This window comes from Delphinapterus leucas, chromosome 15 (genome assembly GCF_059928025.1).
Source record: "Delphinapterus leucas isolate spDelLeu-1000000601 "Yukka" chromosome 15, BTC_Dleu_Yukka2, whole genome shotgun sequence".
NCBI classification, from domain to species: domain Eukaryota; kingdom Metazoa; phylum Chordata; class Mammalia; order Artiodactyla; family Monodontidae; genus Delphinapterus; species Delphinapterus leucas.
The window spans coordinates 85,323,783-85,338,339 of record NC_143143.1 but is presented as its reverse complement, the minus strand read 5'-3'; the positions used below and the strand labels follow the sequence as shown (position 1 = coordinate 85,338,339).

Here is a 14,557-nt window from a genome sequence, read left to right as displayed (position 1 = left end):
GTTGCCTTCTTTCACTTAGCCATGTGTACTGATGCTTCCTTCATGTCTTTACTTTTTTTCCCCCAATAACTTTATTTATTTATTTATTTTTGGCTATGTTGGGTCTTCGTTGCTGCGTGCAGGTTTTCTCTAGTTGCCGCGAGTAGGGGCTACTCTTTGTTGCGGCGCGTGGGCTTCTTACTATGGTGGCTTCTCTTGTTGTGGAGCACAGGCTCTAGGTGCGCGGGCTTCAGTAGTTGTGGCGTGTGGAGTCAGTAGTCGTGGCTCATGGGCTCTAGAGCACAGGCTCAGTAGTTGTGGTGCACGGGCTTAGTTGCTCTGCAGCATGTGGGATCTTCCTGGACCAGGGATCGAATCTGTGTCCCCTGCATTGGCAGGAGGACTCTCGACCACTGTGCCACCAGGGAAGCCCCCTCCACGTCTTTTCATTGCTGAATAATATTCCATTGGGGAATACTGTGGATGGACCACTGTTTGTTTATCCCTCCACCTACCCAAGGGCATCTTGGTTGCTTCCAAGTTTTGATGATTATGGATAAAGCTGCTTTAAACATCTGTGTGCAGGTTTTTGTGTGGACATAAGTTTTCAACTCCTTTGCATAAATACCATTGCGCAGGACTGTCGGTTCATGTGGTAAGAGTAAGTGTAGTTTTGTAAGAAGCTGCCAAGCTGTCTTCCAAAGTGGCTGCACCACTTTGCGTTCCCACCGTCAATGAACAAGAGTTCCTGTTGCTTATCTTACTTTTTAGGTGTAAAATTAATAAAGACTTCTTATGGAATTTTAAATTCCATAAGATTTTATTTATTTATTTTAATGGAATAGTCATTAAAAACCTCTGCCTCACCCCCAACTTTCCACTCTGGTCTGATTTCACAGAAGTGATCACCTTACATCTATGTCTTTCCAAGCATTTTTACTATATGCTGTCAACCTACATAAGCTCAAAATTTATTACAGTTCTGTGAAAATTAAAGATTCAATTTAAACATTCTGACCTAGCGCAAGAACAATAATTTCTCTTCACAGTTTCTAAATCGGCCTGCACTGACATGACAGGTACATTTGTGGTACTAGAGAACTGCTCACTTGGAGGAGCAGGGTCATTGTTGGCTCCCTCTGATGTGGTCACTAAGTCCTTAGCTGTTTGCTCTGCCCTAAAGGTAAATGACTAAGACAATGGTGCCTCTTCCCTTAAAACCTTGGTCTTCAAGAGCTGGTCATTGGTGCTGATGCAGGCTCATGGTCCATCCCCCCAGATGAACCACTTGAAGAAGATGCTCTCAGAAGTGGACTTAAGATTGTTGCCTTTGCTTATAAATTTTTATATCTAATATTTCGTGTGTCCTTACAGCTTCACATAATCATTTGCAAAAAATATGGTAATGACGGGGTGTAACTGGCTTTCAAGGAAACAAAATGACCTGAGGATTCCCACTGGCATCTCAGCTTTCATTGCACACAGGAACACAGGCACACACGCATGCACACCAATTTTAGCATCTGCTCAGAGCAGAATGATGGGAGGATCTTTGCAGCAGGGATCACGTGAGAAACACTTGTTCTCTCAAGATGCTTCAGTTTGCTTACATCTTCAGCAGTTCCAGAGAATGCCCTTTCCTGCAAGCAAACATTAGGCAGTGCGAGGTGGTATTGTTATTTGCGGAAAAACAGAATCAAGGCTTTTGCTGTGGTTCAGGCAGCCTTTTTGTTTGTTTTCACATGTAATAGCTGTTTTGTATAAGTAGGTGATGATGCATTTCCTGAATCTCTTGGAGGCGTGTTTTGGCTGAAGCAGAATGATGAACGTGGACGTGGCCCACAATCTTTCTGCTTTTGGCAGTCTTTCTGTTACGGCGCACAAATCAGGGACATAAACAAAGCCTTGTGCAATCATGACTCCTTAATCAATGGAGCCTTCGCCACATTTGCTCCTTTGTCAATGGCAAATGTGTAGGTTATTGCCTTTCTGCTTTTTCATTCCATAAATACTTCTTCAATCCAATTCACTATGAGGTGAGTTTTGCAAGACTCCAAAATCTCTCAAGAAGCTAGCAAAGCAGAAACTTTTACACCACCGCACTGTCAGATTTAGAAAGACTTCTGGTTATTTCCTTACACCCAAGCCTCTGATACACAAAATAAAAGAATCACACATTTCTATCACCCAGCATTTTGTGTAAGCAGAATATAATTCGGGAAGAAAGTTTTTTGATAACATGCTTTCAACAAGGAACTTGAGACCTAGGAGTCATGGCATGGGCAAATCTCAAAAATCCCTTATTGCCAAATACAAAAATGATTGGTTTTCTGTAAACAATCATTTTGCAAGCTTTTATTGACCTGCCAGCCTCTGTAGAATCAAAATATGCATATAAAGTCTGGGTTTGAAGTTTGAATGATGAGAGGAAAATGCATTTTGATTTATTGTGTTTTCACTACCGTTCAGTTCAAACTATTTTCTGATTTCCAGTGTGATTTCTTCTTTGGCCCATACGTTACTTAGAAGTGCTTTGCTTAACTTCCAAACGTTTGGGGTTGTAAATTATCTTTCTTAATGATTTCTAGCTTAATATACTCTATATGGTTGTAATTTTTTGAAATTAGTTGAGACTTGCTTTATATCCTAGCATATGATCAATTCTGGTAAGCAATCAATGTGCTCTTGAAATGAGTGTGTATGTTGCAGTGTTGGATAGATTGTTCTATTTATGGCATCAATCACATCGAGTCAGTTAATTATGTTGTTTAAATACTTGGTATCCTTACTGATTACCTGTTTTTATCTGCTTGTTCTATCTGAGAGGAATGTGTTAAAATCTCTGCTTGCCATTTTAGTTTTGTTAATCTTATCTGCTTATATTTTGAGGCTATGTTATCGGGTGCATGCAGATTTAGAATTGCTATGTCATATCTTCCTCATAGATTGAGCCTTTTATGATTTTTAAATGTCCCCATTGATGACTAGTAAGACTTCTTGCCTTAAAGTTTTGTATCTGTAGCTAGATAACTAGATGAGATTCTTTTGGATAGTCTTTGAAAATCAGTCTATCTATCTATCTATCTATCTATCTTCAAAGACTAACCAAAAGAAGATAATATATAGAGAAGGTCATATATAGAGAGGATATATATATATATATATATATCCTTTTACTTTCAACTTTTTCATATTCTTATGTTTAAGGTGTATCTCCTTATAAGAAGCACATAGTTATGTTTTTGTCTGACTAGTTTTTTTTTTAATTAAAACATTTAGTATTTTACATTTAATATGCCAAGCTACAGAATAGTTCCATTACCCATGAAATTTCTTTATGCTTCTGCTTTATAACCAAACCCTCCCCTAACCCTTAACCCCTGGAAGCCACTGATCTGTTCTCTGTCCGTACATTTTTACCTTGTTTAGAAGGTAAACTGGAATCACACAGAATGTCACTTTTTAATAAATTTATTTATCTATTTTTATTTATTTATTTTTGGCTGCATTGGGTCTTCATTGCTGTGCACAGGCTTTCTCTAGTTGTGGCGAGCAGGGGCTTCTCACTGCGGTGGCTTCTCTTGTTGCAGAGCACGGGCTCTAGGTGTGCAGGCTTCAGTAGTTGTGGCACGCAGGCTCAGTAGTTGTGGTGCATGGGCTTTGTTGCTCGGCGGCATGTGGGATCTTCCCGGACCAGGGATTGAACCCGTGTTCCCTGCATTGGCAGGCGGATTCTTAACCACTGCACCACCGGGGATGGGAATGTCACTTTTGAAATCTGGATTTTTCACTTGGCATAATGCATCTGATATTCATCCATATTGTTGCGTGCAGCAAGAGTTTTTATGTTTGTTTTGTTTTGCTGATCAGTATTTCTTTTACAGATGTACCATAATTTACCGACTCATCATTTGATGGACACTTGAGCACTTTCCAATTTTTGGCAAAATTTTCACAAAGCTGCTAAAACCATACAGATTTTCATGTGAACATAAGTTTTTATTTCTTTTGGGTAAATATCTAGGAGTGGGCTTGTTGGATCACATGAAAAGCATATGTTAACATTATCAGAAACTCCTAAACTATTTTTCAGAATGACTGAGCTATTTTGCATTCTCACTAACAATATGTAAGAATTCCAATTGCTCTGCATCTTTGTCAGGTTTTTTATTTTAGCCATTCTAATAGTTGTGTAGAGGTATCGCATTGGGGTTTTAATTTGGATTTCTCTAATGACAAATGATGCGTTATTTGCCATCTGTATAGCTTCTTTGGAAAAGTGTCTGATCAAATCCTTTGCCTATTTTTAACATATGAAAATCAATTTTAAAGTTACTACATAAAACTAATTGTATTTCTATAGACCAGCTATGAATAATTGGAAATCAATATTTTTAAAACAATATCATTTACAATATCACCAGACAAATGAGGTGCTTCGGTATAAATTTAAAATACTTAGGTACAAATCTAAAATATGTGCAGGATGTGTTTACTCAAAACTTTTATAAAACACTGATGAAAGAAATCAAAGATGACTTAATTGAATGAAAAGATGTAGTGTGTTTATGGATTGAAAGACTGACTATTAAGATGACAATTCTCTCAAATTTAAATTCAGTGCAAGCCTATTCAAAAGATTGGCAGAATTTTTATAGACATCCATAAGCTGATCCCAAGATTTATATGGGAAGGCAATCAACTTTTGGTTTTATTGATATTATTGATTTTGCTGTTTTCAATCTTATTAATATATGCTTTTATCTTTATTACGTCCTTTTTTCTGTTTAAGATTAATTTGCTCCTTTTTTTAAGTTTCTTAAGAAACTAATGATAGAAGCTTAAATGATTGATTTGAGACCTTCTAAAAGGAAAGACTTCTCAACTGCATGTTTGAGATGAATTGACCTTCCTTATTCAAGTAACAGCAGTGACCGTTTAAGAACCCACTGTATGTCAATGGCTGTCATAGTTACTTTATTTATTTATTTATTTATTGGCCACACCACATGGCTTTCAGGATCTTAGTTCCCTGACCAGGGATCGAACCAAGGCCCATGGCAGTGAAAGCGCCGAGTCCTAACCACTGGAGCACCAGGGAATTCCCAGTCCTCGTTACTTTAAATGTTCACTTTCCCAAAAGCTTTTAAGTGTCTGCTCTCTGTGTGATGTTTCACCAATATTCATTAGTGTGTTCACTTCTCATCAGAAGACTGATAGGATGTAGGAACTGAGACTTATAACAACTTGCCTATGTTGACGCAAGTGGAGAAATTGAGATTTGAACCTAATAATAACGAATGAAGTATTTTTTCAAGTCAGTGCATTGATTTGTTCTACAGATGCTGGTTGAGCACCTGGTCTGTGCCAGCACTGTGCTCAATCCCTGGGGCCACAGGGTGAATGAGAACCTGTGATCCCTGCCCTCAGGAACTTTCAGTCTATGGAGGATACAGATGCAGGACACAATTACACCAATAGGTATGGGGTTAGTGTCATCTAATCAATGGTTTGTACAACATTAATGTGGTTCTCTGCTTCCTAGGTTTATTTTGATGTTGTGAATCGCTTAACAGGACAAATTGTAGATAAATCCTTGATTTTCAACATCAGGATCAGCGATGTGAATGATCATGCACCCCAGTTCCCTGAGAAGGAATTTAACATCAGTGTGAAGGAGAACCACACTGCAGGTATGCACGGCGGGGCCTCGGGACTTCCTGTCCTCTCTGTTCCATGAAGGTTTTCCTGCTTGCATAGTGACAGGGCACTTGGTCCTAGCTGTCTTCAGGGAGACTTTTCCCTGTTCACATCCCAAAGGTTGCAGGGTGTGGATTAGAGCAAAATGCTTTGAGGTCTGCAAGCCTCATTTTGTATTGGCAATGAAATGATGTGAAAATTGTCAGATGGAAGAGCTGATACATAAATATCAATCTAAAATAAAGCCAAATGAGGGAAGAAGAAGCAGAGGTGGGTGGTAGGATCCTGAATATCTCTGCAAATTTCTCATCTGTAAAGTGGCAGCAAGATGGCATCTAAAATTTCTATGAATCTGTGAGTCTTTAAACCCAAACCACCCTCACTAAAATGTGCATCTATTTTAATAACACAAAAGCATTATTTATTTTGCAAAACTGTCTCTAGGAAATTTGGAAAATTCCAAGAAACAAAAAGATTGAAACGGAAAGCATCTCTGATACTACCAATTAGAGGTAAGTACAACTAATGTTTTAGTTTATATTCTTTCAATATCTTTCTTTGCATTTTGTATGTGTGTATGTATATACCCATGGTGTGTTATATTTATATATGTGTATATATTCACAGATTTATACATATAATTACAAATGTGTACTCGTATATCTACATGCTTTTTTTCATCGTTATGGTAGTACAAAATGTATATGTGTATATATCGAATATTTATAAATATATGGGCATGCTTTTTTATATGTGCATATTTATGAATTTTCTCTTTAAAAATGCAAATTTGCTGTTTGTAACCTAACAGTGCTCTCCTACAGCATTCTGTTGCGTCATATTTTATTTTATGGTGTGCTTTAAGGTTTTTAACCAACCTTTTTGCCACCTTCTGCTATTTTTATAAAACATGCTTCAGTGAACATATCTGAGCTAAATGTGTGCGCCATTCAAGTATTTACTAAGCACAGATTCAGACAGGTAGAATTGTTGGTTCAAACTGCACACACAACTTAAGTGTTGCAATTTATCCGTCTCCCAGCAACATATGAGAGGGCTCAGTGTTCATCTCTGATTATTAAGTGCTTGAACACACGATAGCTTTCTTGGCCATTTTTATTTCTTTTATCAGTTGCTTGCTCTTTTCTTTGTCCATTTCTGCTGGTGTGATTGTCACTTTTCTACATATATATTAACAATGTTGATGTCTCTGTCTGCCAATATGTATTTCAAATATGTTTTCCTGGTTTATCATTTCCTTTTAAATTTCACTTATAGTTTTTTTGCCACACTTTAAAAAATCGATGTACCAGTTTTGTCCTTTAAGCCTGCTACATTTGCAATCATGATTAGAAAGTGCCTCTTGACCTTATGACTATTTATCCCTCTTTATTTTGTCCGGTATGTCTACAGCTTGACTTTGTACTTAATCCACTCTGGCGTATGCCTCAATGCCATTTAGCAAAGAATCATGCTCCTACTGGTTTGATAGGCTGCCTTTGGCCGACAGTAACAATTTAAAACATTCTTTCCAAGTCAACCTATTTTTGAGATGTTAACAGTGGATTTGGATCAAGAAGATACTCCAAATTCTCATGTCCTTTACTTCCTTGTTTCCCAAACACCGTTACTGAGAGAACGTGCCTTCTGGATTGACCGTATTAGTGGAGAAATACGACCGTCAGGATGCTTAGATTATGAGGTTATGCGCACTTTATTGTTTTGGAAAAATGAAATGGGTTCTCGCTCTCTGAGCCCCAGACTTAGGGTTTGTGTTTGCAGTGAGAAACCCTCTGTGGCTAGACTGGCTACTGAAATTGCTAAAATGGAATATTTCTGTATTAACGTTCCCCTTTCCTGTGTCTGAAGGGCTTGACTTTCCTTTTCCTCTCCACTTAGACTGCTCCTCGGCTTGCATTACTAATCAGAGCGGAGGATTGTGGAGGACCACCGTTGCCATCCACGGCCATGGTTCACATACGTGTGCGAGACGGCCACAACCACGTGCCACGTTCAGCCGAGACTGTGTAAGGCGCCTGCGCGGCCTCGGCTTCTAAGTCCCCACACAGATGGCCTCCACGTCCTAGGCTTGGTTTTGCTGAGGGAATTCCCCATATCACCCAAGATGTGTGCAATGCTCCAAAATAACGTAAATTAGAATCAAGATGTCAACTATATTGATAGAGAACCAGTTAATAACAGTCCCGTGAGCTTGCATTTTTACTATTTTGTGCCAGAAACTGTGTTCAGAGCATTTACGTGGATCCTTAGGTTCTTACTGGTTGGAGCTGCTGCGTGATTTCCATTCTGCAGGTAAGAGAACCGAGGCTCGGGGAGGACGGAGGATCCCTGCTCCATCCACGTCAGGGGCTCTCAGTTTCCACACTGTTGACATTTGGGGCTGGAGGAAGGGTACGGGGGAGGGTAGGGGAGGCTGCCCAGTGAATTGTAGGATGCTGAGCAGCCTCCCTGACCTCTGCCCACTAGATGCCAGTAGCACCCCCAGTTGTGACAGCTGAAAATATCCGCAGACCTCGCAGAACTGGCCCTGGGTGAGAAGTCTGGGCCTGAGCTTTGTGCACAGTGTTCAGAGCTCTGAAATAGGAAAGATGTGTAGGTGGGTTTGGGCCTGGCTTTTTCCAGCTCACCTGATTTATATATATTGGGTTCCACACAGGATTTCACATGCTACTAGGTCCTCAGGCTTGAAGAAAGTGTTGGCACCCACTGCTCCCATCAGTTTGGAAACACCGTACCACTTACAATATGGAAGATCGCTACGAGAGAAAATAAAACCCCAGCATGATCTACCTTCAATTTCTTAATTTTTCATCCTTCCATATGAACTTTTAAAAGGAAAATGTCCATTGTATTTGTGTCCTTCTCCTGACCTCTTTCAAGGAGGCCTTTCCTGATGACCTGGTTAAATTCCCAACCTGACCCCTGCAACATACACACACTCAGTTCTCAGGTCCCTGGTGATGGGATTTTTGCTGTCTTGTTCACAGCACCTAAACCAGGATCTGGTACACAGTAGCCTTTGTTGAATAAATAAATGCTACAATTATTTTTTTAAACTGTCATTTAAAAAAATTAATTGTATAGACCAAAGTTGAAATGTTTTCAATGAAAGCATCTCACCTAACAGTATATAATAACTGAAACATATTTATTATGTTTGAGTCTTGTTTCAAAATCCTTCTCTGGCTTAGTAAAAAGCTGTGCTCCCAAAAGTAGGGCTGGAGAAAATATACGCTGTTATTTTGATGTGCTCATCTAGAGAAATTATCTTGTCACCAAAAGTGTTGAATAAGGAGCTATTTGAAAGATCTATTATATGTTAGAAAAATGATCGTCTTAATTGAAATAATCATAAGAGCTCTATTTTAGGAGAAGAGTTAGATTTTTTTAGGCAGCATAAACTAAGGTACGTATTATTATTTTAAAACTTCTTTAAAAAGTAGTGCATCACGTTGAATTGAAGGGTACTTTTAAAGTTACTCAGCTATTCAGTTATTTAGACACCAAGTCACAGGGACCAGGGAGGAGATGTTTGTTACTGATGCTCGTTCTGCTGTAACAGGCAGTTTCAGATCCTTAGGGGTCAAGTTCAATCACAAGACAAATATCCAGGTTGTTGTCTCCAAGGCCTATGTTTTCTTTCTTCTTTCTTTTTTTTTCTTTTTCAATTGCATTTCTTTTTCTCCATGACACTGAAATAATGATTGCTGCTGTCAGTATAACATTTAGATAGCGGATGGCCGAGCCAGCCAGGGCGTGTTATGTCTTGAGGTCCAAGATGGTGATTCGCCATTTACGTCAGCATGGAGAGTGAAGTTCAATATATTAAATGGCAATGAAGGGGGACATTTTGACATTTTGACTGATCCTGAGACCAATGAAGGGATTTTAAATGTAATCAAGGTAAATGCATCCCCGCAGGTAGCTGTTGAGGCCCTTTCTGTAGGATTCCTGACAATGAAATAGGCGCCAACAGTGGTGATGGTCCGTGTGTTCCGACCCCCATGGCCAGTGAGGAAGGCAGAGCTGCACAGTGATTTCTGCCATGGACCCTCAGCCCTTTTGCCTCCATGGCTCCTCCCACCAAAATTATACATATCAATATTAAAGTTTTTTTTTAATTCTTTAATAATTTATTTTTGGCTGCGCTTGGTCTTCATTGCTGTGTGCAGGCTTTCTCTAGTTGTGGTGAGCAGGGGCTACTCTTCGTTGCGGTACGTGGGCTTCTCATTGCGGCAGCTTCTCTTGTTGCAGAGCATGGGCTCTAGGCGCGGGCTGCAGTAGTTGTGGCATGCAGGCTCAGTAGTTGTGCCATGCGGGCTCTAGAGCGCAGGCTCAGTAGTTGTGGTGCACAGGCTTAGTTGTTCCACGGCATGTGGGATCTTCCCGGACCAGGGCTCAAATGCATGTCCCCTGCATTGGCAGGCAGACTCCTAACCAGGGAAGTACCGCCAGGGAAGTCCCTTAAAGATTATTTTTGATATGACTAATTACTCCAACATTAATTTTTTTTGTTTTAGACAAAATATAATAGATTTATATAGTCCCTAACATTTTTTTCTCCTGTTGTGATAAAAGCACTTAAAATATTTTCTCTAACCCTATGAGTTCATTGTTTTTCCTCCTGGGTTTGAAAGAAATTAGAACATTTGCACGGACCCGTAAAAATATTGTGGGCTCCTGGCAGTTTGCCTGCTGTGACTAGTGGAGAGTTGGCCCAGCAGTAAAGTATTATTGTCTCATTTACTGATAAGGAAACCGAAGCACAGAGAGGTTGGGTTGTTTTCAGGAAGTCACACAGCTGGAATAGCGGTTCAGACTGGGGCAGTCTGACTCCAGTGCCTTTAGTCTTAATTGCTCTCAGTAGACCCTAGAATGACCAGTGCCTCTGGTGCAGTGCAGGTGAGCCAACCTGGGGGTCAGGTTCAAAGGCAGATCCGAGTTAGTAGGTCTGGGGTGGGGCCCGTTTCTGCCTGTCAGTGTAACAAGCTCCCAGGTGATGCCGACGGGCCACATCCACACTGTGAATAGCAAGGCTCTGTGGATTCTCTACACCAGCCTGGGGCTGAATTCAGCCTGGGGCTGAATTTCCCAAATATTCCGAGTCTTTCAATCCTTTTAAATCACTGACCACTTTGTACCCTGCATAGCTATGATCATTAATATCTATATTTCCCTAAGCTCCCCTAATTTTTTTGCAGTAGAGTTGTCACATTAATGCTTTATTAGGTTATGGTTTTCGTTGCATTTTTCATTACCCTCTGATGGATGGTGGCTCTTTTCAACCAGGAGCGGGGAGGGGAAAAAAAGAACTCCATAAGTGATCTGAAAATGGGCTGATGACTGTCTTTTGATCGTTATCAAAGACGATGTAAATAATAAATGAAGCACAAAAGCCACAGGCGCTGGGTTGACAGTGACACGCGTGCTGAGCAGGCTTCATGTGGCCAGCAGAGCTGCGGGTGCTAATGCAATCTTCTCTCTGCGGCGGCCGCCTTTGGACTGTGAGACTCAGCCAGTGCGGAGCCTGGTCGTGGCCGTGGAGAACAAGGAGCCGCTCTTCTCCTGCGAAGGGGGGCGGCTGCAGAGGCCCCGCAGGCTGCGACCAGCACCACCGCGAGTGTGCGGGTGGCCAGCGTCAACGACCCGGCCGCCTTCCTCCCCGGGACCTTCATCGTCAGTGAAGGCGTCGGCGCTGGGCCTGGGACTCAGGTGGGAATTTTTAATGCTACTGATCCCGACAGAACTGCCAGCCGGATAAGGTGGGGAGACAGGAGCGGGACGGGTGGCGGGTTATGCAGAATTGGCCACATGCCCCAGAGGATCCCTGTTGGAAATTAGCTCCTTTCATGTGCTCCTGAGGACGACTCCATTCCAGTTATGAGAATACCAGAAGCCACCCAGAACACACTTCCCCAGGTTCAATGCCTTCTTGTTTCTATAGCGGTCTCTGACCCCCAAAGGTGGAATCCACTTGTCCGTTTCCTTTGCATTTAGCACAAAATTCTTTTACAGTTTTTTCTGGTATTAAAAGAATTTGTTATGTATTTCTAGTTCCCCTTTATCAAAGGTTGTAAACTGGCAGCCCTCTGGCTTCTGGGCGACAGAAGTGTTTTCTTTTTCATTGTGGTAAAATGTATGTAAAGTTTACCGCTATCAGCATTTTCAGGAGTACATTCCTATTGTACTTCACAGTGTACCCTCGCCACTGTCCATCTGCAAAATCTTTCCATCCGTCTCTTTTCATCTTCCTAGACTAAAACTCTGCCCCCGGTAAGCAATAACTTCCCGTTCCCCCCACCCCCAGGACCTGGCACTACATTCAACTTTCTGTCTCTATGAATGTGACTGCTCTAATTATGTCATATAAATGGGATCACACAGGATTTGTCCTTTTTTGACTGGCATATTTCACTTAGCATAACGTCCTCAAGTTTTACCCATGTTCTAGCGTGTGCCCCAGCATTTCCTTCCTTTTAAAGCTGAGTAATATTCCATTCTATGTATATACCACACTTTATCTATTCATCCCTTGATGGACACTTGGGTTGCTTAGTGTTTTGTTTTTAAAAACACAGTTTCGATGATCCCCAGGAAGGTGGCAGAGTGGGAGGCACAGGAATCTCTCTCCCCATCCAGACAGTCGTGCTGGCAGAATCTGTCTGATGTACCTATTTTGGACCTCAGGAATCTGTTGAAGGCTTGCACCTTCCAGGGGAAGGCAGACCGTAAACTGTGGTTAATTTTGGTCCATTTCAACTCTTAGCACAGTACCTTCCCCAGCGGCTACCCTTCCCCACCTCCAGCCCCACGGAAGGCAGCTGTGCACGTGTCTCTGGAATCGTGCACACTGCTTGTGGGAGCCGGGGTGGGCAAAAAATTAACAGAAGTTAATTCCCTTCTTATCAGTAATTACTTTATATATAGAAAGATTAAACTCTCCAATCAAAGGACAGAGATTGGTAGAATGGATAAAAACACTTGATCTGACTCTATGTTGTCTTCAAGAGGCTTTCTTGAGATCCAAAGACACAAACAGGTAACCTAACACCATATACAAAAGTTAACTCAAAATGGATCAAGGACCTAAATGTAAGTCCTAAAATAAGACAACTCTTAGAAGAAAACATAGGACAAAAGCTTCACAACACTGAATTTGGCAACGATTTCTTGGATATGACACCAACGGCACGGATAACAAAAGAAAAGATAGTCAAATCAGACTTCATGAAAATGGAAATGTTTTGTGCACCAAAAGACACTATCCACAGAGTACAAAGCCAGAATGGGAGAAAATATTGGCAAGTCATATATCCGATAGGGGATTAATATCCAGAAAATACAGAGAACTTCTAAAACTCAACAAGAGTAAGAACAAAAAAAAAAACCCCATGATTCAAAAATGGGCAAAAAACTTGAATAGACATGTCTCCAAAGAAGATATACAAGTGACCAATAAGCACATGAAAGATGCTCAACATCACTGATCATCAGGGAAATGCAAATCAAAACTACAGTGAGATACCACCTCACACCCAGGAGAATGGCTACCGTAAGAAAAACAGAAAACAACTGTTGGGGAGAGTGTGAAGTAATTGATACCCTTGTGTACCACTGATGAGAATGTACAATGGTACAGCCTCTGTGAAAAACAGTATGGCAGTTCCTCAAAAGTCAAAAATAGAATTATCGTATGATCCAGCAATTCCACTTCTGGGTATGTACCCAAAAGAACTGAAAACAGGGTCTCAAAGAGTTATTTGTACACCCACACTGATAGCAGCATTATTCACAATAGTTAAAACGTGGAAGCAACCCAAGGGTCCACTGATGGATGAATGGTTAAGCAAAATGTTCTCTATACGTGCAATGGAGTATTATTCAGCCTTAAAAAGGAAGGGAATTCTGCAACATGCTACAATATGGATGAACCTTAAGGATATTGTGCTAAGTGAAATGTGCCCACCACAGAAAGACAAATTCTATGTGATTCCACTTATAGGAGGTACTTAGAGTAGTCAAAAGTCATAAAGACAGAAAATATAATGCCAATTTCTAGGGGCTGGCGGGAGGGGAATGGAGAGTTATTGTTTAATAGGTACAGAGCTTCAGTTTTACAAGATTAAAAGAGCTATGGGAATGGATGGTGGTGATGGTTGTACAGCAATGTGAAATATTTAATACCACTGAAATGCACACTTAAAAATGGTTAAGGTGGTAAATTTTATGTTATGTGTATTTTACTGTAATAAAAAAGAAAAAAATAATAAAGCTGCCGTCATTTAAAAATCAAGAGATTAAGCTAACAACCCAAATTATCTGGTTGTTCTTGAGAAAGAGGAAGATTCGGCATCACTGGGTCTGTGTCCCACGAGGTCACGATCATCTGGGGCATAGAGAGGGTCCTGCATCATGTCCCTTTCACCTCTCACTCAGCGGTTGGCTCCAATCCCCATCCGAGCAGCTCGCTCATTTCTGCCACCTGCTCGGACCGTCGCGGGCATGAGAGTTTGAGATTCTTCCTTAGAGCAATGCTTCTCAACCATTGAGAAGGACCATATTTTGCTTCTTTCAATTTCCAATTCACTGTGGAGTAATAATTTTATAAAATATTAAAAAATAAATTACAAAAAATGATTATGTGCTTGGGGGTCACAGTAATGCCACTGACTATAAAAATCCCCCAACACTTGCTCTCAGTTTCTGCTATTGTCTCATTGTGGGCAGCTAACCAAGAGCTCCAGACCAGCACAGGTCCACGCAGGTGCATGCTGAGTTAGAATAAGAATCACCTGGAGGGCCTGTTAAAATGCCCGTTGCTGGGCCTCACCCTTGTGGTTTCTGATTATGAGGTCTG

At 40.9% G+C, this 14,557-nt stretch overlaps 1 protein-coding gene across 1 annotated transcript in view; it reads left to right on the top strand.

Moving 5' to 3' along the window:
* The window catches only part of CDH26 (cadherin 26), a 45,021-nt gene that overhangs the window by 12,713 nt on the left and 17,751 nt on the right, over positions 1–14,557 (top strand). The window contains 6 exon segments of the mRNA XM_089897134.1: positions 5,525–5,676; positions 7,216–7,381; positions 7,579–7,704; positions 9,418–9,602; positions 11,194–11,291; positions 11,294–11,462. Of these exon segments, the coding sequence (XP_089753260.1) occupies positions 5,525–5,676; positions 7,216–7,381; positions 7,579–7,704; positions 9,418–9,602; positions 11,194–11,291; positions 11,294–11,462 (896 nt within the window).